Source organism: Eretmochelys imbricata, chromosome 1 (assembly GCF_965152235.1).
Source record: "Eretmochelys imbricata isolate rEreImb1 chromosome 1, rEreImb1.hap1, whole genome shotgun sequence".
Taxonomy (NCBI): Eukaryota; Metazoa; Chordata; order Testudines; family Cheloniidae; genus Eretmochelys; species Eretmochelys imbricata.
In genome coordinates, this window is record NC_135572.1 from 61,731,919 (window position 1) to 61,754,406 (window position 22,488).

Here is a 22,488-nt window from a genome sequence, read left to right on the forward strand (position 1 = left end):
GTAGTGAGTTGGAGTAGGAAGGCGTTTTACTTTTGTACACTGCATTGGTGAGATGATTTACTATGTACAAGTCTGGTGTCTGCATTTTTAAAAGGATGTTGAGAAACTGCAGAGGGGAAAGAAAAAGTCACAAAAATGGTTTGAGGGTTGGAGAAAATGGCTTACAAAGAGAGACATAAAGAGCTTGGTCTGATCAGTCTATTAAAAAGAAGAGTGAGAGGTGACTTGATTACAGTGTGTAAGTATCTTCACAGAGAGAAAATACTGATTACTGAAGAGCTCTTTAATCTAGTGGAGAAAGGCATAGCTAGAACCAATGCCTGTAAGTTAAAACCAGACAAATTAAAAATCCGTTCCCAATTTCTAATTTGAACAGTGAGGATAATTAACCATTGAAACAAACTACTAAGGGAAGTGTTGAATACTCCATCCTTTGAGGTCTTCAGATCAAGCCTGGGTGCCCTTCTGGAAGAAATGTTTTTGTAAAATATTTGTTACTGGGTTAAAATTAATGGTTTATGATATTCAGGGGATTGAATTAGATGATTCAAATTGTCCTTTCTGGTCTAAAACTCTATCAATCTTTGTATAGAAGTAGATTATAATGCCCAGCCAGGCCCTCAACAGAAGGTCTACTAAATGAGCAGCAGCACCTTTACCAGCAGCCCTCTTAAACCAATCTGGTTTCATAACAATTTAGATCTTGGGCCCAGAGTTCTTCCAGAATTCCACCCCGAGAGTACTGATACTATGTGCTTTTATTAAGAAAATAGTTACAGTTACTTAAGAAATCTGAATAAAATCTAAATCTGCATCAGTATTTCCAAATGGACAGACACATTTTTCCAAACACGTCATTAAAAGCTCTAGTCATTTAGGTTAGGCACTAGTGTCTAGACCTTCAAATAATCTTTGACCTTTAAAAGGGAAGGACTATAACCCTTAACTTTGTGATCAAAACTATTATTCCATGATTTAAACAATATAGCTTCCCTCATCAGTAGGCTGTAATCAAGAATGATGCAATTCAAGACACACTACGTATAAACTGACATTTTTATACTTTAATAAATACCCCAGTCAAAACTTCTATTACTCCTGAAGACAAGACTATAGGAGCCCCTGAGATAAAAGATGCATGAAGAGCAGCAGTTAATACTTCACCCACTTGATCATTTTGCCAGAGCGAGGGCCTTTGGGAGTCAGGTGGAGAAGACTATTTTGAATTAATTTACTTTGAAAGAGTCATAAACCAAAAGGTTCCAAGCTATGGCAGTCCGGACTAACAGTTGAATAAGTCCATCTTTTCTGCCAATTGACTCTTACAGAGCCATCAACCCTAAGGGCACTGAAGCCGCCACTCCGCCCTCTTTAATATAGACACACATTGGAAGTACTTTTACATTTCCTCTTATTTCCCTCAACTTTATTTTTTTCCTTTATTTCTTTTTTAAATTTAGCAAAAGCTTTGTACAAACCTGAAGCCGAAGCTAGGTTCAATTTTTCTGAGCAGCGAATGTGATTTCTTACATCCAGAGGTGCTGGCCTCTCTTCACATAGTGGAATAAGGAGAGTGATAATTGTTTGGTCTTTGTGAGAGCTCAGTTCTGATGAGAGATTCTGACCAAGAGGAACTCATTTTCAGAGACATTTTCATCCCCATTCAAATTTGAAACCAAAGCCAGGTTCCATTTATTTTTTTTAAATGGAGGCCACGGAGACTGCGGCACTCGTCGCTTTTCAAGGTGGTTTTTGAAGGAAAAAAGTATAGCTGTGAAGCTTGTAAGAGTGGCCATCTCACTGAGTAGAATTTTGCCCTACAGCGAAACCCATAATCTTTTTCAATGGTTAAGAACCTATATAGAATAGAATAGAATGTGGCACTCCGGAATGGGTTTTTCTTCCCTTCCGTTTCTGTTTCAGGAGAGGAACAGCAGGAATGTCTTACTTGTCTTTAAGGCAGAAAAAGGCTAGGGAGAAAGGGGGAGGAGGAGGACAGGGGGAAGTATTGCATTACACTAGAAGGTGCAAAATACGTTTTGTTTTTGTTTTGTTTTTTTAAATCACAATCTGAGATCACACATACAAGATAATGAACACAACTGAGTGAAAGCCAATCTATACAGACATTAAGGGACTGATCCGACGCCTACTGCAGTAAACTGGAGTCTTTCCACTTATTTCAATGGGCTTTGGATCAGGTCCTAACTGGCCTCAATGGGAACTTTTTTGGCATTTGTCATGTCAGAATATTCAGCAGTTAGTTTAGTATGCCTTTTGATTTTTACCACAGAAGTCTCCTGGACAGGTGCCACTTCTCTTTTTAGCAACAACACAAAATCATTAAGAACTGCCAACATCTTCATCTAAGCCATATTACCTAACCAGATATTTTCCCCTCACGTGCAAAGATAGATGAGTTTTTCTTCATCTGAAAGAGAACACTCTCTCTCTCACGCCACAGTCTAGCAACCTTTCACATACACCTGTCAAGTCCTACTTTCATTTTTTCCTTCATCAGAACTCCTGAGTCCCAAACGCCAACTCTTTCTTTCTTTCTTTCTTTTTTAAACAGACTGTGCATGCAGTAATTGCATGGACTTTTGTATATCCTTTTAATCGCCTCAGCATGAACAGTTTCATACTTTACTAATATGAGTTTCAAAAACCAATCTACACATAATCCACATAACTCTAAATTACTTCATGGGCAGCCAGACATGTCATAATTTTCATTAAGCAGGCTTATCAGTCAGATATTTATATAGTGCCACACTGAATGGGACATATATGACTCCTCACTACTACACTCTTGTTTAATTAGGTTGGGTACATTTACAAGGGATCTAGTTAATTTCAATCTCCTCACCACACACACAGATGTTCAGTGAGTGGGAGGTCATCAAGGTCATGTAACATCACTTAACTCCTCTGGTACTTCAGTTTCCCCATTTGTAACATGAGAATAACTCTTACTTTCCTCAGAGGAGTGCTGTGAGGCTAAATTAATTCAAGATTGTAAATTGCTTTGAGATCTTAGGCTAGAAGGCACTGGAGAAATACACTGTATTATCATCCCTTAAATATCAGGGAAATAGGCACCTTTTACTATGGCTCAAGCCTGAGGGATAAAATTTGCCATTTACATGCAGAAGATTTACATGCATCGGTCCAATTGACACAACTACAAGATTCCTGTCAGCCTAAAGGGAAGTTTTATTTGTGACTTTAGGAGATATAACCTCTCTCCTTTTTGTTCTGAAAACACAAGTATAATGATACTAAGTCCCAGAGGTGGGCAAACTAGGGCCCGCGGGCCACATCTGGCCCGCGGGACCCTCCTGCCTGGCCCGCGGGACCCTCCTGCCTGGCCCCTGAGTTCCTGGCCCAGGAGGCTCGCCCCTGGCCCCTCCCCCGCTGTTTCCCCTCCCCTGCAGCCTCAGCACCCCATGCTGCTGGTGTAGTGTACTAAACTGCTCTACGTAGGAATGTGCTACTGGTAGCAGTTATGGAGAGCAATTTACTACACTACACCAGCGCAATGCTCTGGGCAGTATGGCTGTAGTGCCGCCAGGCACCGGTGCTCTGTGTTGCACGGTAAGGGGGCAGGGGGGGTTAGACAGAGGGCAGGGGAGTTCGAGGTGGTGGTCGGGGGTGGGGGTGTCGATGGGACTGGGGGTGAATGGGGGCAGGGGTCCCAGGGGGGTAGTCAGGAAGGAGGGGGGGGTTGGATGGGGCAGTGGGGGGCCGTCAGGGGACAGGGAGTGTGGGGGGGGTGTGGATGGGGTAGAGGTCCAGAGAACGGGGGGGGGGTTGGATGGAGCAGGAGTCCCGGGGGGGGGCATCAGGGGGTGAGAAGCAGGCGGGGGGGGTGGATAGGTAGCGGGGGCACAGCCTCCCCTAACTGGCCCTCCACACAATTTCCGAAACCCAATGTGGCCCTCAAGCCAAAAAGTTTGCCCACCCTTGTACTAAGTAGAGCAGGGATTCTCAACCTTTTTTGGGCTCAGGACCCTTTTGTAAATGTGTATGGCCTGTTGCAACCCAGTAAATAGTCTAAGGGTGGAAGCCCTGGGGTGGTTTTGTCAGGTCCTGTCCAGCACTCACCCTGCAGCTCCTGTGCTGCGGGGCTGGATGAGGTTGGTTTTCTGCTGCAGGCATTGCAACCTCCAAATTTGTGTGAGTGGAGTTGTGACCTGGCTCATAGGGTTGCAGTGCCACTCAGACAAATTTGGCCTACCTACATCATCATGACGGCTGAGCCAAACCTGGGTTACACTGGGACCCCAGAAGTTGCAGTGCCTGAAGTAGGGAGGCAAGCAAACCCAGCCCCGTGGGACAGGAGCCACAGGCGCTGCCATGTGACCCTTTGAAGCATTCTGGCAATCCAATTTTGGGTCCCCACCCACAGCTTGAGAAACCCTGAAGTAGAGAACACATTGCATATTGCATCCATTGTACATAATATTTCCTTTATTTTCTAACTTCTATACATTTATACGCAATAATACTCCTGGGGGAATTGTGCGTCACTGCATGTGCACAAAATTCATGTCCCCTGCAGATTTCTTTGCTTCCCTGCAGAAAAATGACTTGTCAGGGGAGCTGCAAGAACAGTCAGGTGCCCCTCCCCGGCAGCACAGGCAGGTTGGTTCAAGAGCCCAGAGCAGCCAATAGAGACGTGAATCACCGCCAGGGGTGTGTGAAGGGGTGGACAGTTGTGCATGACAGAGAGAGAGAGAGAGACAGACACACACACACACTCTCTGTCCCTCTCGCTCACTATTGTGGATTGCTCGGCATGTAGGGGCAGGGGTTCAGCGTGTGTCTGAGGAGGTGGGTTTGGCACAGGCTAGCAGCCTGCCTACTTAGTGAATTGTTCCCATTGTCTTTGTGAATTCCCCCAGAAGCATATAAGTTTTATGGCTCCTTTACATGGCCAGAGTGGTGTAAAGGACAGTATGGCTTTATAAATGCTTACAGTGCTTTAGTGAATAGAACTGGTCTAAATTTTTGGACTGAAAATATTTCTTATCAAAATCTACTTCATGAATTGTTTGCTACTAACCTTTCTGGAGATGGTCAGTAGCTAATATAAATTGTAAGTTTGATTCCCCAGCCCTCACTTGCTCTTCAGTTGCCTATAATGTAACACTGAGCATATGGATGCATGTATTTGTTGACTAATAACTAGAAATAAGGGGTCAAACCAAGCTACCTTACTATTCGGCAACGGGACTTGGGGATTTCCTCCAAAGCTCCCCACTCCCATTCTCCATCCATTGTATTGTAGTTTAAATAAGTTACCTAACTAACTGAAACTAGTGTGATTATATTGCATTATTTTGACACAAAATATGCTGAATTTTGCAGAATTTTAAAATATTGTGTGCAGAATTTAATTTTTTGGCACAGAACTCCTCCAGGAGTAAAATAACTATAAGCAGAGGTCTAAATTTGGCAAAACAAAAAAGAATAGTTACACTTCCCTATATCCACTTCATATCCACATTTTCAGCATCTGATAGACATTTGAAAATGTAGAGCCACAAGGTAGGTGAGTTAATATCTTTTATTGGATCAACTTCTGTTGGTGAGAGACACAAGCTTTGCCAAGTTCTCTCACCAACAGAAGTAAGTCCAATAAAAGATATTACACCTCACCCACCTTGTCTCTTTAATATCCTGGGACAAACATGGCTACAAATACCCTGCATCCAACATTTGAAAATGTAGATATTTTAGAAAGGAAACAGTGCCAATTAATCTGCTTTACCAATTTAGATGCAAGGAGTTCATTCTTCTTTAGACCAACCACCTGCTTCTAAAGCAATCTCCACAAATCTTATTTCCTTGTACTTATAAATCCTATGTTTTACTGTATAAATAGAAGGAAAAAATACCCAAGAAGCTATTTTCCTCTACCTTTCAATCCCTTTATCAAACCCTATATATGGCTTTGCCAAGTTCTATACTGTAACAAATTGTACACTTAAATAATTGCAGCATATGAATCTTCTCCACTAGTTACACTGTGCACATCTATAAACGTGAAGTACTGTATGTAATGGAAAATGGCTGCATTTCCTAAATTATAAGAGCAAAATAATAAAGCCAAATAGTGCTAAGACTCCAGTCTATATTTTGACAAAACACAGACTCCTTATTTCAATTATGGTAACTGCTCACTAATCACACCACCCTCATTGTGGGCACAGACTACACAGTGACTGATTTTATGGGTACTCTGAAGGTTTAGCTGCAGTACATAAAGTCAAATGAAAAAGAGAAAGCATTCCAGAACTGCCATGTTTAATAACTACTCGGGTTCATCAAGAGAGAAGACACATCACTTTACTAAATACACAAATAAATAGTCATTTCACTCTCAACATGCTCTGGCTTCTGGAAAAATCTAGTTCATACTGGGCATGCTCAGAAACACAGATTAGTATACTCACTCCGATTCTAACATTGCACCATCTGATTTGCATAGTCACTTCTACAAAAGTAACTCGATAAAATGGAGAGCAAAAGCTACTTTAACTATCATATGTATTAAAAAGCCTTCCTAATAGTTACAGTACATTAATATGACATCCAAAAGGTAGGTACCATTTCATATATATATATATATATATATATATATATATATATATATATATATATATATATATATAATGTAAGAACCATTTCATATATATATATATATATATATATATATATATATATATATATATATATATATATAATGTAAGTGCCCAAGACTTGGAGATTTATTGGTAACAAAGCAAGTATGGCATGGGCAGGAGTAAAAGGAAAGGCAAACTGTAATGGGAAAATAAAATATAGTTTTACGTTTGTAATGAAAGGGTATCCTCAATGAAGTAAATGGTTAAATGTGGAATGTCATTTTGTTAGCGCTGCCCTTGATACAGCTCTCCAAACTAGCACCTTCCATGGGAAGCAGCTTGTTAAATCATGGAGCAATATCACTTGTACTGAAAAAAAAAATGCTTGTGCTGATAAATCTTCAGATCTGCACCCTACCTCCTTTTCATCATTTCACCTTTGTGTAAATTAATGACTAGAAAAAGGAAAGAGTAATAAATACACAGTTTTAACAAACTACTGCATAGAATAAGAATGCAGTTTAGACATAAATTTAAAATACCCCACTAAACTGCCACTCACTCCAACACATAGCAACATAGATGAGCTGTGCTTTTTCTCCTCATACCACTCTGAGAATTGTTTTTCAGGACATTGGAAAAGGATGCTTTAGGTTTCTTTTTATTTCTACTAGAATATGGAAAGAACTCAAAGATTTTAAGACGACATTTCACTCCTGATGCAAAGACAAATAAAAAGCAGATATCTAATCTGGAACAATTTAATGGACTACATTTGTATGATTCAGTTTCACAGGATTTGAAGATAAATCCTCCAAGGATTTAATTAGCAATACTTTATCAAAGATTGCATTTGAACAGACAGATGCCGCAACTGCACCATGCTGATAACAAACACAGACCCACTGATACTCAAGTCTTCTGAAATGTATTTTTCTGAAGATGTTAGGTACAAGTAGGAGGATCATTAAATGCTGCCAAATTAAAGGTGTGATGGTTTTCCCAACTGATTTACCATTGCTATTTAAAGGACAGTTTGTCTTATTTTATTGTAAAGAGATTCACCTTCTCCACCATCATGAGGCTGCACGCTTTACCAGCCTAAAAGTCTCATGTTCTCAATTTGCATATTGAAAAGTAGTATGGACTACTAATTTACTCTATCCATAGTAGCTCTTTTTGAAAGGCTGACAGTAGTCTGATTTGAACACAATGGTGTTAATCTATCAATCTCTGTCATTGAAAAGGTCAGTTTTTTATGACTCAGATTTTAGTATTGTAAACACTTACACAAAAGCATAAATTAAAAACAGTTACATCTGACACTTGCATGTTGCTTTACATCTTAGAAGTGCTTTAGCAACTTTCACCACCACCCGCAAGGTGCATGAAATTAATTAAATCCCTTTTTCCAGCTGAGAAACAGAGGTTAAGAGGCTTCCTAAAAGCCACAACAGCAATTAGTATCAGCGTTGGTATTACAGCACAGGATGAAATGATTCCCATACGTATAGTTAGAAAGTCAGGCGGTTCTTTCTGATTGAAAGGTGCTATATAAATGTATGCCTAACCTATATATTTTTTCTTACTACTCAATCTCATTCATATGTACATGTATGCATCAACATACATAGGGTAATATCCCCGTGCATTTATCTTGAATTTTTGATCGTGTCACCTGCACTCAAATCCACTAAAACATCTTGCTAGGATTTCTTCTAACATTCCAAACCTTTCAGGAGCTTTCAAAAAGTTGCTTTTTAAAAAGCAAAAACCACACAAAAAACCAAACCACCCCACAACAACAACACAACAAATATTTTTGCCTTCCCTTTCACGCATCCTTCCCCAAGACAGCAGTATACTGACGTAAGGTGCGGTATGGACAAGATTGAGTTCTATATTTGAATTAGGTTTAACTTCTAAGATTGGGGACAGAAACATGCTTTACACTACTGGATAGCAAGAAATCTCTCCCTTCCTGCTTTCAAATGGGACTTATAAGTAATTTATTCAATGTCAACAATAAATCTGCCGACTTGTTTCTAGCTCTGGCAGGACATTAAATTCCACCCCCCCTTTCCTCAGTTTTGGATTTGCTGCATTCAGTCAAATGTTTAACACACTCTGAAACAGTTGCGTTTAGTTCTGTAGAAAGGGCTGAACTACATTTTTTATACAGAGCCTGTGGTCTGGTATTACCAAACCAAGGCCATACACTACCATCTATTCACAAGTGGATTCCCATTTAAATCAATGGGAGTTTTGTACAAAAGATGAGAATTCAATATGGCCCAGAAGCAAAGGGCAGGAATGTCCACTGGTGGATGGTTTCTCTTCCTGGATCACTGTTATCTTTCCTTTTCCTCTCTCAAGCGCTCAATGAGAGGGCAGGCCATGACAGTGAAACATAGAGCAGTAGGGCAGCAGTGCAGTCTGCTGCAGGTACTAAATCTGCTACTACTATCAAAAACTGGTAACATCAGCTGGATGTTTCTGCTAAAATGAACTCACGCCACAAGGAAAAGCCACAATGTGGACACATCATTTGGCAGTAAGTTTCAGATGTCATTGAGATGAATGAGTCAGTTTATGCTTCTCAGAACTATTCCAGTCTGTCTCCAGGAACAGGACAATACTACATCTGTTAATGCTTGAATAGTTCTATTTGTAACCATACAGGTTAGATACTTTTTTTCAAGTGAAAGTATAAATTTTGTGGGATCTTACTGTATCATAGGGGTTGAATTAATACATCAAGCAGGCCAGGTATTTGACACCTCTTTTCTAAAGCATTTGTATGAATTTCCCTCTAATCTGTGGATAAATAAAATACATTATGAGTAGGTGTGATAAGAAGTTTTTTGGTTTATTTTTTTAAACAGACATTTGGGATAACCCTGTGTAAACTCTCTCACAACTTTGCCTCTCCAGGGTAATGTGGCCATCTTACACTCATACCTGTCAAACTTTTACATCACTCCATAACATGTATTGCACAAACAATGAGGAGTCCTTGTGGCACCTTAGAGACTAACAGATTTACTCCTCATTGTTTTTGCTGATAGACTAACACGGCTACTACTCTGAAACATGTATTGCACATACGCTATCGTTAAGGTGGAAACAAGATGACATTTCCTTTGTTGAAAAGAGAAGCAGGAAGCAATAGTTCTTACGCTGAGAGGGGCAGATAACATGAACTAGATCAAGCCAGATGGGGGGGCACAGACAATTCGAGGGTGCTCTGAACCCAGTCTCCTTCTGCTTCTGAGAGTGAAGAGGCATCTGCTCTGTGCCAAATGTTTGTAACAGAGAGATCCAAGGCAGTAGGGAGGGAGGCAGAGGTGGGGACCCTCTGACCACTGTGGTTGGCTGCTGTTTTTACAGCTAGACTGACACCTTGTCTACTCCAGAAAAGGTTTTCTGATATAGCTATGCAGGCAAACCCTCCTAGTGTAGCTGCAGCTTGTACCAGTGAAAGAATGCTTTTGCCAGTATAACTTACACAGGTTCAGGGAGCAAAATAAGTTACATCAGGAAAAGTACTTTTATACTGGTGTAAAAGCATCTATATTAGGCTTTCAACAATACAGAAATGTCACACACAAAAAATCACCCCCAGTGACGATACCAGCAAGTTTTTAGTATAGACCTGGCCTGAGAACAAAGGGTATATTTTCCAGTCCTTCAACTTCCTCTATGTGCCTGTGATACTGCTATCTGAAGTACACGAGTGATAAGAATTCTCCTAGACATAAATCTACATCACCCATCAGTACAAGAAAAAATAGTTACTTACAGTAACTGCAGTTCTCGAAAATGTTTTACCTACATGGATCCCACTATAGGTGCAAATGTACCCACTGAGTGAGAGTTTGGATTCTTTTGGCCTCAGTGTCCGCTGAGCTTGCAATTGCACCATGGAGCCCTTGTGCCCCCCATCACAGATTCACAGGTCTGATCTATGCCCTAATATGTAACCAGTCCCTTGGGAATAATCCTTTAATGTAGGGTCCACACAGTTCCATAAGGATAGGTCTGCTGCCTCCACAGCTCCAAAATTGGGCCTTTGGGACTAGTGATCCTTGTCTCTCTCCATGGCTTCCTGCAAATCTAGCCAAGCCAGACTCCTCTGCAGGAGGCTTGTACTGTACCCCTTCAGGGCGTAATAGTCTCAGTAAGCATTTGCAGTGAAACCAAGCAGTTTTTTCAAAAACAAGGTAACAATGTATTAATCACCTGGCATACAGAGTCTGAAAGTCCTTAGTTTAACATAGAGAAGCAAAGGTTAAGAGAGTTCAGATTGGCTAAAGCCAGGGTTCCCTTGAGCCATGTTCCTGAAGGAAACATCTCTGCTTCCCTCTCTGTTTTGTTTCCTTTAGTCCTAGGTAGTCCCACAGCTAAGGGGGGGCAGAAGCAGGCACTGCTTACCCTAGAAATTGTGCCCCCTCCCCACATAAAAATAAAATGTCTGAGTTCCGCCCCAGCCCCAGTTTTTTAGTCTGAGTTTCCTCAGATGAGTGATTGTAGTCCTAAAGCCACAGAAAAGAAGTCTCAATTCCGGTAGCTATTGGGCAGGTGGGGGTGGATGTATGTTATGGACGATGTTTAAGTTAAGTATAGCAACTGCATTACGACAGGTTTTAGAGTAATAGCCGTGTTAGTCTGTATTCGCAAAAAGAAAAGGAGTACTTGTGGCACCTTAGAGACTAACCAATTTATTTGAGCATGAGCTTTCGTGACGAAAGCTCATGCTCAAATAAATTGGTTAGTCTCTAAGGTGCCACAAGTACTCCTTTTCTTTTTGCAACTGCATTACGTTGCTGCTATAATTAAAGATGTGTAACCCTGGTAAGAAAGTGTCTGCAGAGACGGCCTCTGCCGGGAGGCTGACAAAGTATTCAAAGTAGCAAAGTGGGGACACAGGGTTCCATGCTAGAGTTTCTGTGACCATCACCACCAGACTCTGCCTACCAGGAAGAGAGAGAATAGGAGAGAGTTCCTTTCAAACATGAGAAAGCTCCTTTTGGAGCATATGAGTGTGTGTGAATGGGGTGACTAGAGCTTGAATGCTACTCTAGAGTCCAGAAGAAACCTTAGATTGACTATTCAGGGGCTGTGATGCTACTGCTGAGTCAAGAGGAATGACTAGATTGACAGGTAACAGGGTTGTGAGTACCATCTCTGTTAAAGCTGATAAGGCCTTTTCTTTTCCTTGTTGGATGTATGCACACCCTGGCAATGCTGGTGCAATGGGAGCTGATATGGTTTGTATCAAATCTAGATTTTGCAATTGGAAAAATGCACTCTCTCACAGAAAAGATTAAAACTGCTTAGTCCAATCGTATGCAATGTTTGACTGGACTTCAGCAAGGAAAAGATAAGCTACAGGTAAGTTTTTGCTACTTCTACTTCCTGGGACAATCAGGGTCCAGACACCCCGAAGGGAGAACTGGGTGTCTGAACCCCAAGGGTTTGAGTTGTCCTAATTGATTCTGAGACCTATCAAGGAGAAGCAGTGGAAAACTATTTGCATTGGTGACCCGCTGTGGGGATTTGCCTTGTATCAACCAATCATTGAGATGAGTATAAATGTAGAATCACTTGTCTTCACAAAAGAGCTGCCATGGTTGACAGGCATTTGATAATGGTGCTGTGGAAAGATTGAATGGTAGTACCCTGAACTGGTAATACATGTCTGCTACTATGTAACAGAAGAATTTTCTGTGGGCTGGATGGTTGGACATGAAAATAAGTATTCTGGAAGTCATGAGTTGCAAACTGATCTAGGGAGGAAATTATGCAAGACAGAGTGACCATGCGGAACCTGAAGCAACAGATGAATGAAATTGGACCCCATAGCTTTTGTGGGTGATTCTGAGGCTCCAACTGTCCATGGGTATTCAAGTCTAAGCAACCAAAAAGAGAGGCAGTTGCCAAAAGGTGGAAGGAAAGGATGTAGTCCCTTGTAGATCAATTCAGGTCTCTAAACCATGGAGTCAAACTTGTCATCTCAGGCCAAATGTTGTGAGAGTCGATACCAGTAAGTAAGACAAACCTCTCCCTCTCTGTTTTTTTTTCTTAGGAGGTTCTGTGGCCTTTTGCTGGAAATAATATAAAGTTAGTCTTTGTCTGGATCAAGTGGGACCTATTCCAACTGGCAAGGAAGGTTAAGTTTAAGTAATACAATAAATAGTTACTTAGCTTACAGTAACTGGGATTTTTCAAGATACTTGTTGTCCATGCACATTCCACTGATGGTGTTCTTGTGCCCTGTGCACTCAAGTTCAGATTCTTTTGGCAGCAGTGTCCACTGGGGCTGTGCCTGCACCCTGAGAGTTCTCATGCTCCTGAATGAATGTATAAAAGATGGGTCAACCACAACCACCCCTCAGTTCCTACTCTACACAGGAGCAGGGAAGGCGGATGCGTATGGAATGTATCTTGATAACACATTGTGCAGAACCACAGTTACTGTAAGGTAAATAATAGTTTATTTTTCAAGTGCTTGCCCATGTACATTCTGCTGATAGTGACTCACAAGCAGTAATGGAAGTTGGTGCTAGGAGTCTAAGTAACGACTAAGACAAATGCCAAAAGAAGCCTAAGAACACAATGCTCCTACAAAGGAGTAATGCAGAGTAAAAGGTGTGTGCTGAGCTCAGCGGAGCTGCCCTTCGTCTCTCTTTTATGTGCATATTTCTCCAAGAGGGGTCCTGAAATGGGACAGGGAAGGTATGAAACTGAATGGAGTAACCCAGTTCTATGAAAAACTGTTACCTACCTTTTTGTAACTGTTGTTCTTCGAGATGTGTTGCTCATGTCCATTCCATTCCAGGTTCATGTGCGCCCACGTGCACAGTCATCCGAGATTTTTGCCTTAGTGGTATCTGTAGGGTCGGCTGTGGCGCCCCCTGGAGTGCTGCACTCATGCGCTGGTATATTAGGTGCCACTGACCCTATGACCTCTCAGTTCCTTCTTGCCGGCAACTCTGACAGAGGTGTAAGACAGTGAGTAATGGAATAGACATGAGCAACATCTCAAAGAACAAGTGTTACGGAAAGGTAGGTAACCGTTTTTTCTTCTTCGAGTCTTTGCTCATGTTGATTCCATTCTAGGTGACTCTCAAGCAGTGTTTGAGAGTATGCTTGGAGTTGGGTATGGAATTCACAGTCTGGCAGCTTGCAGCACTGCTCTACTGAAGCCAGCATCATCTCAGGCCTGCTAGGTAAGTGCGTAATGGGATGTGAACATGTGGATGGACAACCAGGTGGCCTCCCTACAGATATCCTGGACTGACACTTGGGCTAGGAAAGCTGTCAAAAGAGGCTTGTGCCCTGGTTGAGTGGGTGGTTACAATCGCCGGAAGGGGTACCTTTGCCTGATCATAGCACCAGCAAATGCAGGCAGTGATCCAAGAAGAAATTCTTCGAGCGGAAACTGGACGACTTTTCACCCTATTGGCCACCATGACGAACAACTGTATTGACTTGCGGAATGGCTTGGTTCTTTCAATGTAGAAGGCTAGCACCCTCCTGATGTCTAGAGAATGCAACCTACAGTCCTCCTCCAACTTACCTGTCTTTTTTCCAAAGCCGCATAAGTAAATGTCCCGGCCCATATGATACTGCGAGACCACTTGGGCAAGAAGGCTGGGTGTGGCCACAGCTGGACCTTGTCTTTGTAAAAGACTGTATAGGGTGGTTCCAAGGTAAGCGCCCTAATCTCAGAGACCCGGCGGGCAGATGTTATTGCAACCAAGAACGTGACCTTCCAGGAAAGGAGAAGGAGAGAGCAGGAAGCCAGAGGCTCAAAGGGGGGTCCCATGAGCCGCAACAGCACGATTCAAGTCCCATGGAGGAATGGGGTCCCTGATGTGCATGTAGAGGGGCTCGAGGCCCTTGAGAAACCTGGCAGTCATGTCCTGGGCGAAAACCAACCTACCCTCGGAGCAGCAGATGGAAGGCCAAGATAGTGGCCAGGTGGACCTTGATAGATGAAAGGGACAGGCCTTGGAGTTTGAGATGCAAAAGGTAGTCCAGGATTAACTGCAGTGAGGCCCGCTCAGGCCAGATGCCTTCATCCAAGGTCCAACAAGTGAACTGCTTCCATTTAGCCAGGTAGGTTGCTCTTTGGAGGGGCTTTCTGCTGCCCAAAATGACCTGTTGGACACTGGCTGAGCCCCCCTGCTCCTCCGCATTTAACTATGCGGCAGCCAAGCCATCAGGTGCAGTACTGTCAGGTTCGGATGCAGAAGACTGCCATGGTTTTGGGACAGCAAGTCCAGCCTGAACGGTAGCTGTAATGGAGCAGCCACCTAAAGGTCCAGCAGCATGCCAAACCAGTGCTGGCACAGCCAAGCTGGTGCTATGAGGATCATCTTCACGAGGACCCTGTGAATTAACAGCACTGGGGGTAAGGCATAGAATGAAGACCCCGACCACGGGAGCAGAAGGCGTCTGACAGAGGGCCTTTGTTGATCCACTGAATCGAGCAGAAAACATCGCATCCAGGCAGAACAGGAAATGCCAACAGGTTTACCTGGGGAGTTCCCTACCTCTGGAAGATGATACTGACCACTTCTGGATGGAGGGACCATTCGTGGTGAGATGAGAAGGTTCTGCTGAGGTGCTCTGCCAAAGTGTTCCTGGCCCTGGGGAGGTGCGCAGCTACGAGATGGATGTTGTCTTGTACACAGAAGTCCCAGAACCTGAGGGCTTCTTGGCAAAGAGCAGATGATCTGGCTCCACCTTGCTTGTTGATATAGAACATAGCTGCTGTATTGTCCATCAGGACCTGGACCACCCTGCTTTCTATGTGAGGTAGGAAGGCTTGATAGGCCAGGCAAACTGCTCTGCAGGGTGTAACCTGAAGATATTATGTCGAGCACGCAATGGTCTGAGGTCAGCCGTGACCAGGCCGACCGGAAGGGGTGCAGGCAGTTGAGAAAAGAGTGGGAGGATGGATCCTGGGAAGTGATTGGGGTGCCGTCCTTGAGGGTACCCTCAAAACGCCTGCTTCTGGCCTCCTTGGTACCTGGAAGGGCCAGGCTGAGCAGACGAATGGAAAGACAACGGGTGTCACTGCTTAGACCTTTTGTCTCTATCCTTTCTCCTGCAGGTGCCCAGCCAGGGAGTTCCCAAGGATCTAGACTTGGGAGGTGGGGGAGGCAGAGGACGGAATGACTTCCTGGCCTGCTGAGGCGTATGAAGGCCCAAAGAGCAGAGGGTGGCATGAGAGTCTTTAAGGATGTGGTGCCTTTGCTCAGGAGCTCGGAGAAGAGCCCTGCCCCCTCAAACAGGAGGTCCTGATTGGTGGCCTGCATTTCCTAGGATAACCCAGAGAACTGCAGCCGGGAGCTGCGCCTCATGACCTCCGCAGAGTCCTGGCTGCTGCGTCTGTAGCGTCCCAGGCCAGCTGAAGGCCCCCTCTCGCTACTGCTGTGCCTTCTTCCACTGAAGTGGCAAACTCCTGGGCTTGGTCCTGTGGGAGGGCCTCCTTGAATTTGCTTAAGGGAGTTTTACAGATTAAGATTGTACCTGCCTAACAGGGCCTGGTGGTTAGACACCTGAAATTGCAGGCTGGCTGTCGAATAACCTTTTCTGACAAACAAGTCCAGTCTCTTGGTGTCTTTGTTTTTCAGTCTGCCACTGACTTGGCCCTGCCTGTCCCTTTCATTAACAGCGGACACAACCAGTGATGCGACTGGAGGGTGCATGTACAAATATTTTAACCCTTTTGCAGGGACATAGTACTTCTTTTCTGCCTTCTTAGAAGTAGGCAGAATGGAAGAGGGAGTCTGCCACAGTGATTTGGCAATGTTAAGGACCCACGGGTGAACGGGCAGCGCGACCTGGGCTGGGGTGGAGGAGGATATAATATTAAAGAGGTCATACGACCTACCAAACTAACCTAACACTTACTGGCCAAGTACCTACAAACTATATAGAAAGAAGATAGTGGTTCTTTACAGCCCATTGTCTACCACTCTTACAATGCAAGATGAGGCACTCAGACCAACCATCATGGGTGGTAAGAAGGAACCGAGAGACTGTAGTGTTGGCGGGCACCTAATATACCAGCACATGAGTGCACCACTCAAGGGGGCACCACAGTCGACCCTATGGATACCGCGAAGGCAAAAATCTCCGATGACTGTGCACGTGGGCATGCACATCTAGAATGAAATCAACATGAGGAAGCACTCAAAGAACTTCCATTATCCAAGTCTGTTATAGAACCCCAACTCCCATGAAACTGAAAAAAAAAGCAGTTGCCAAAGGAAGGGGAGATATCAAACAATCCACTAGACGTCGTCTGTTAGGAGCTCCATACGAGACAAATTTTCCACCTTGAAGATGCAGCTGGGTGCACAGACGACCTAGACGATGCTGACAATTTCCTCCTTTAGTACTTTTAATGCTTCCTGGGAGGCTCAGAAGGTCTATACTGATGATAATAGGCTGCCTTAGATATGACTAGTGACTAGCTGGTTTCCTCCTTATAGCAAAATAAACAGAAATAGAAAACAAACTCCAAACATTTTAGGGATGCACGAGAGCCCTTCAAAGAACATAAGGCCTCATGAGTCTTGTGCTGAACAACAGAGAATTCTGAAAGATCAGAATATTTTGGAGTGATTATACTTGAGACAAGACAGACTTGAAGATTTTCTGGATCTTGATGTACACAGCTCCATCAGTTAGTCAAGAAGATACTTCTTCCTAACCAAGTCCCCCTTCTGTAAACGTTTCCCAGTTTTTGCATCTTCATATTTTTTGAATTTCATTTAAAAAGACCGATAACTGTTATTTGTATTATAGTACAAGCATATAGTAAGAGACAGACCCGGCCCCAAAGAGCTTACAGTTTAAACAGACAAGACAGACACAGAGTGAGTGGTGGAAGTGGCAAAGAAAGGTAAAGTTGCTTATTCGATTTCACACAGTAGGTCAGCGACAAACCAGACAGAGAATCCAGGATCCTGACCCCCCAAGTCCAGTACTTATCCACACAACCTTATTATTAAATTCACATTATTTTAACATTTTAAATACTACTCCAAATTTCTTGCTTCCCTCTCTTTCTATATTTTAATAGAAATATAGAATATAGTAATATAGTAAGGAAAAGCTCTTATCACCATGACTTAGAGACCGGAAGCATAAGTACTATCTGCTTATTAATTGCACTGCAAATCTTTAAAGTATTCACTGCTAGAGGTAGTAGTTTTGTTGTTGTTGTTTGCCCAGGCACTTCGTAGAAGACCGCATACATCTCCCAAGGATAGTTTTTCTGCCTACCAAACCCAAACTTCAGACAATTTTGTGCAAGTCCTGTAAGGTAATATGCTTAAGTAAAACAAGGAGCTAAAATGTTATTATACAACTTGGAAATATTGTCCTCATTTTTGGCATAAAAATGAGTTACGATTTTAAAAACAAAAACAAACAACCCAAAACCCAATAAATTGTTATATGTACATATAATGAATTTCACTTCAAGAACAAGATGTTCATTTATGTGCTTAAAAATCCTGGGTACACTGAATGACAAGCAGATCAAACCTGAGGTTGAACACAAAAATGGCCTACCTCAAATAACTGATCAGCAGTTGTGATACACATTGCATGTTGGTGCGGGGGGGCGAGGCGGAAGTGCATGAATAGGTAATCATATGCATTTATTGTGTAGGGAAGTAGAAAAGCAAACTGCTTGAGCAGAGCTAGAGGAAAAATTTAACAAAGTAGCAGACCAAGCAAATTATCCATGTCTTCTACTGTTGTGCTGGCATTTGCAAAGAACCTGACATCAAAATATAGTGTTCATTTTCAGCTATAAATTGAAATGTCAGTCATTCAGTGCACTCAGAATTTTTAAAGAGGTCAGCAACTTGTCGGGTAAGCAGTAATTAAATTTCACTGGTACTCAGCATGCTCTTGGTTGGCACAGACTGCCAGACATTCAAAATATCTGTGCAGAAATTTAGCTTTTTTAAATATAGCAGGAGGCGAGCTATTTTGGAATGGCTTAATGTCCGTTTTTTCTTTTAGTTTATACTGCTTTTTTGTTCCAGTAGCTTTTCCTTATGATTTTAATCACGTTCTCTTTGGAGAATTTTCATAAAACAATCATTTTTCCCCAGTGATAAACTCTTCTGATATTGATAGTCTGTGTAAGATACACAAATAAACCATTTTCACTAGTGATACTTCAAGATGTTCTGTTTTTGATTACTTTACAGTTTTGTACTTCTCTCCTGCATTGACCTTGTTACTACAGAAGTTAAAGCTTAACTGATACTTGTTTGTCCCTTCTTGTCTTTTTATCAATATTAAATTCTACCTCTGGGAAGCTTATCTCCTCTAAAGCAAAGTAGTAAATAAAAAATGTGAAGGAAAGAAGTTTTATGAAATTTAATCTCATAACCTGTACACTCATAATCTTTACACTTAAATCAAAACAAATAACAGCGTTAAATATGTTCTGAAGCATGTGGGGACTTGGAGAGAGCAAAGGAAGTTAGAGAAAAATGTTTAGATGTTGCTACTGGTCCCATTAGGAAAAGTGTACAAAAGATGAACAGTTTCTTCTGAGGTTGTGATAACCAGGTCTGCTAAATATCAAACTGAGTTCTACTAGGACAGAATTTTTAGCTCCACTCAATGCTCAAAGATAAGAATTTTCTAATAATGTGAGAAGTTCAAATCTAAGCAGAGAAAGCCTGACACAACCTTTCCACAAGAAAAACCAGTGCTACAATCAGTTTTCAGCTTGCCAAGGTGCATGTCTCAGGAGAAAAACTGTTTTCATTTATTTATTCTTTCTGCGTCTATTGCTCCTGCAGGTATTCACTGTGACAAGAGACACAAATGATAGTCTGGGGCAGGTAGGTGTTTGCAGGCAAGACATCAGAATGTAAAATGCCAACAAATTCAAAGTTAGGACAGTATTTCATTAAAGCTGTCAGTTTCATTTGGCCTCCTTCTGCGACCTTCCCATATGAACCCGGTATGATCAACTAATAGGTGATAGTTTACAAAAAATGAGAAACTGTTCAGCTCAGGAAATGGGATTAAAACAATTCTGAAACAGATAAAGACTATATTTAAATTTGCCAGATTAAAATGAATTCCCTTCAATGAAGATTCAGCGTAGCTCAAATTCCATTCTGTATCAATGGCAGAAAACATGGCAGCACTGTGAAGTGCACATGAAGTACCTGCAATAGTGAGCCTTCGGAAATTACAGTAAATCAGTGTATAAAAATTGTATACATGGACACCCACACATAATAATGAAAAGATTAGGACTGTTTAGTTTAGAGAGAAGATAAATAAGAGGACATAACAGAGTTACACAAAATTAATTAATGATATACGGAAAGTAAATCCAACTGACCTATTTAACCTCCCTCATAATACAAGACTAAGAGGATATTTAATTTAACTGAAGGATAAACTTAGAACTGATAAAAAAAATCACTTTTTTTTAAAATGCATAATTAACCAGCAGAGCTCTCTCTCTCTCTCTCCAATGTGAATTACAGGATGGATTCTACAGATGAAGTAACATTTTCAAAACCTTCTGAGTGACTTTCAATTAGGTAGGCTCCTAAGTACCACTTCCACAAATATTACCTATTACTTTTCCTAGCAATATTTCCCATTTTAAGTATAAGGTTTCTCTGTGAAGCCTTTACTATTTCTATAACTTGAAAAATCTTTTCAATTTTGGTTTGGAAGGAAACTCCTGCTAGCATTAAAATGATCCACAATTTTCATTGCCTGTGTTCTTTGATCACCCGCAGAAGCCACTTAGGATGATCAGAAAGTTGCACTCCATTTAATTAAAATAGCCCTATGGAGTTTTCAGACTCTTACTGGAAGGATGAACTTTATCTATGGCTGAAGATACTTAAGTTCAAAGCTGATTGCACAGAGTTACAAAGGGTTCTCTCAAAAGTGGGTGACTTGGCAACTTAAAAGACAGATGAAATTCAATGTTGATAAATACAAAAATAATACACATTAGAAAACTTAATCCCAACTACACATACAAAATGATGGGGTCTAAATTAGAGGTTATCACTCAAGAAAGAGATCTTGGAGTCATCATGGATAGTTCTCTGAAAATATCTGCTCAGTGTGCAGGGGCAGACAAAAAAACTAATCATGTTAGGAAGCACCAAGGAAAGGGGATAGATAATGAGACAGAAAATATCATGTAATACCACTATGTAAATCCATGGTACACCTACACCTTGAATACTTTGTGCAGTTATGGTTGCCCCATCCCAAAAAAGGTATATTAAAATTGGAAAAAGTACAGAGAAGGACAACAAGAATGATTATGGACAATATTCCATATCCCTATGAGAAAAGATGAAAAAGACTGGGACTGTTCATCTTAGAAAAGAGACAACTAAGGGGCAATATGATAGAGGTCTAAAAAATCATGAGAGATGTGGAGAAAGTGAATAGGAAAGTGTTATTTACTCTTTCACATAACACAAGAACCAGGGTCACCCAATGAAATTAATAGGCAGCAGGTTTAAAACAAACATAAGAGAGTATTTCATCCCACAACCCACAGTCAACCTGTGGAACTTGCTGCCAGGGGATGTTGAAGGTCAAATGTATAACTGGGTTCAAAAACAAATTAGGTAAGTTCATGTAGGATAAGTCTATCAGTGGCTATTAGACAAGATGATCAGGGATGCAACCCCATGCTCTGGGTGTCCCTAAATCTCTGACTGCTAGAAGCTTGGACTGGACACCCAGGGATGGATCACTGGATAAACTGCTGCATTCTGTTCATTCCCTCTGAAGCATCTGGCATTGGCCACTGTCGGACGACAGGATACTGGGCTAGTCGGACCATTGGTCTGACCCACTGTGACCATTCTCATGTTCTTAAATGTGCTCACCACATAATGGAACAGTACAGCATAAGGTATTATTGGCACTCATTTTGGGCAGTCTGCACCACCATTTAGTATGATCATCCTACCCATGCCAACGAAAACCTTGAAACCACATCTTTGTGTATTCCTTTTTATTTTCTATATTACAGTTTAACATCTATGTATATGCACAAATTTAGATATATTTATATACACTATATATACATTATAGCAGAGATTTTCAAATTGGGAGGCGTGCCCCCCACCCCAGGGGGGTGCAGAGGAATGTTCGGGTGGGGATCAGGGAGGGAGCACCACCTGCACCCTTTGACTCATTTCTTTTTGTCTGGGTTGGGGGGAACAACCAAAAATTGTAAAGGGGAAGCTCAGCTCAAAAAGTTTGAAAACTGCTGCACTACACACTCTGTTATACCTAAATCCAATTTTAAACCCTAAACAAAATCAGGCAAATAAAATAGTTTTACTTTTTAGAAAATAATCTGGATCTTACCTGGAAAGGAGATAAAATATCAAAACAAGACATTACGGACTCATTGATAATAAAAAGAGATATACCTACCTTTTCAGTTTCATATAATTTTCACTAGCTGCAGGTCTGCATTCAGCACGTTGAACCACTATTCCTTCCAATGAAAGTTTGTCTTGAATAGAAAGAAACACTTTATTATAAAACACAGACTTGTACATCATTCACCTTTTCAACTACTGTCTTACTATTTATGCTCAGAGTTTAGAAAACATAATATAAATCCTTTTGTCTGGTACTATTCAGCTATTTAGAGAGCTGAAGAATGATACACTTGATATCCGTACCTTGTGTGAAACAGAACTTCTGTTCCATTCCTAGCTCTCCCACAGATCTCTTATGTGATATTGGGCAAGTCACTGACACCAAAGTTTTCACTAGTGGCCAACAGGAGCTCCAG

The 22,488-nt window shown here is 41.7% G+C and overlaps 1 protein-coding gene across 2 annotated transcripts in view; it reads right to left on the reverse strand.

The window, feature by feature from the left end:
• GTF2F2 (general transcription factor IIF subunit 2) overlaps positions 1-22,488 on the reverse strand; it is a 127,392-nt gene that overhangs the window by 52,242 nt on the left and 52,662 nt on the right. For both annotated transcript variants that reach the window (XM_077811702.1, XM_077811694.1), the window contains one exon: positions 22,122-22,203. In XM_077811702.1, coding sequence (XP_077667828.1) covers positions 22,122-22,203 — 82 coding nt within the window. The remainder of the gene's footprint in view (positions 1-22,121; positions 22,204-22,488) is intronic.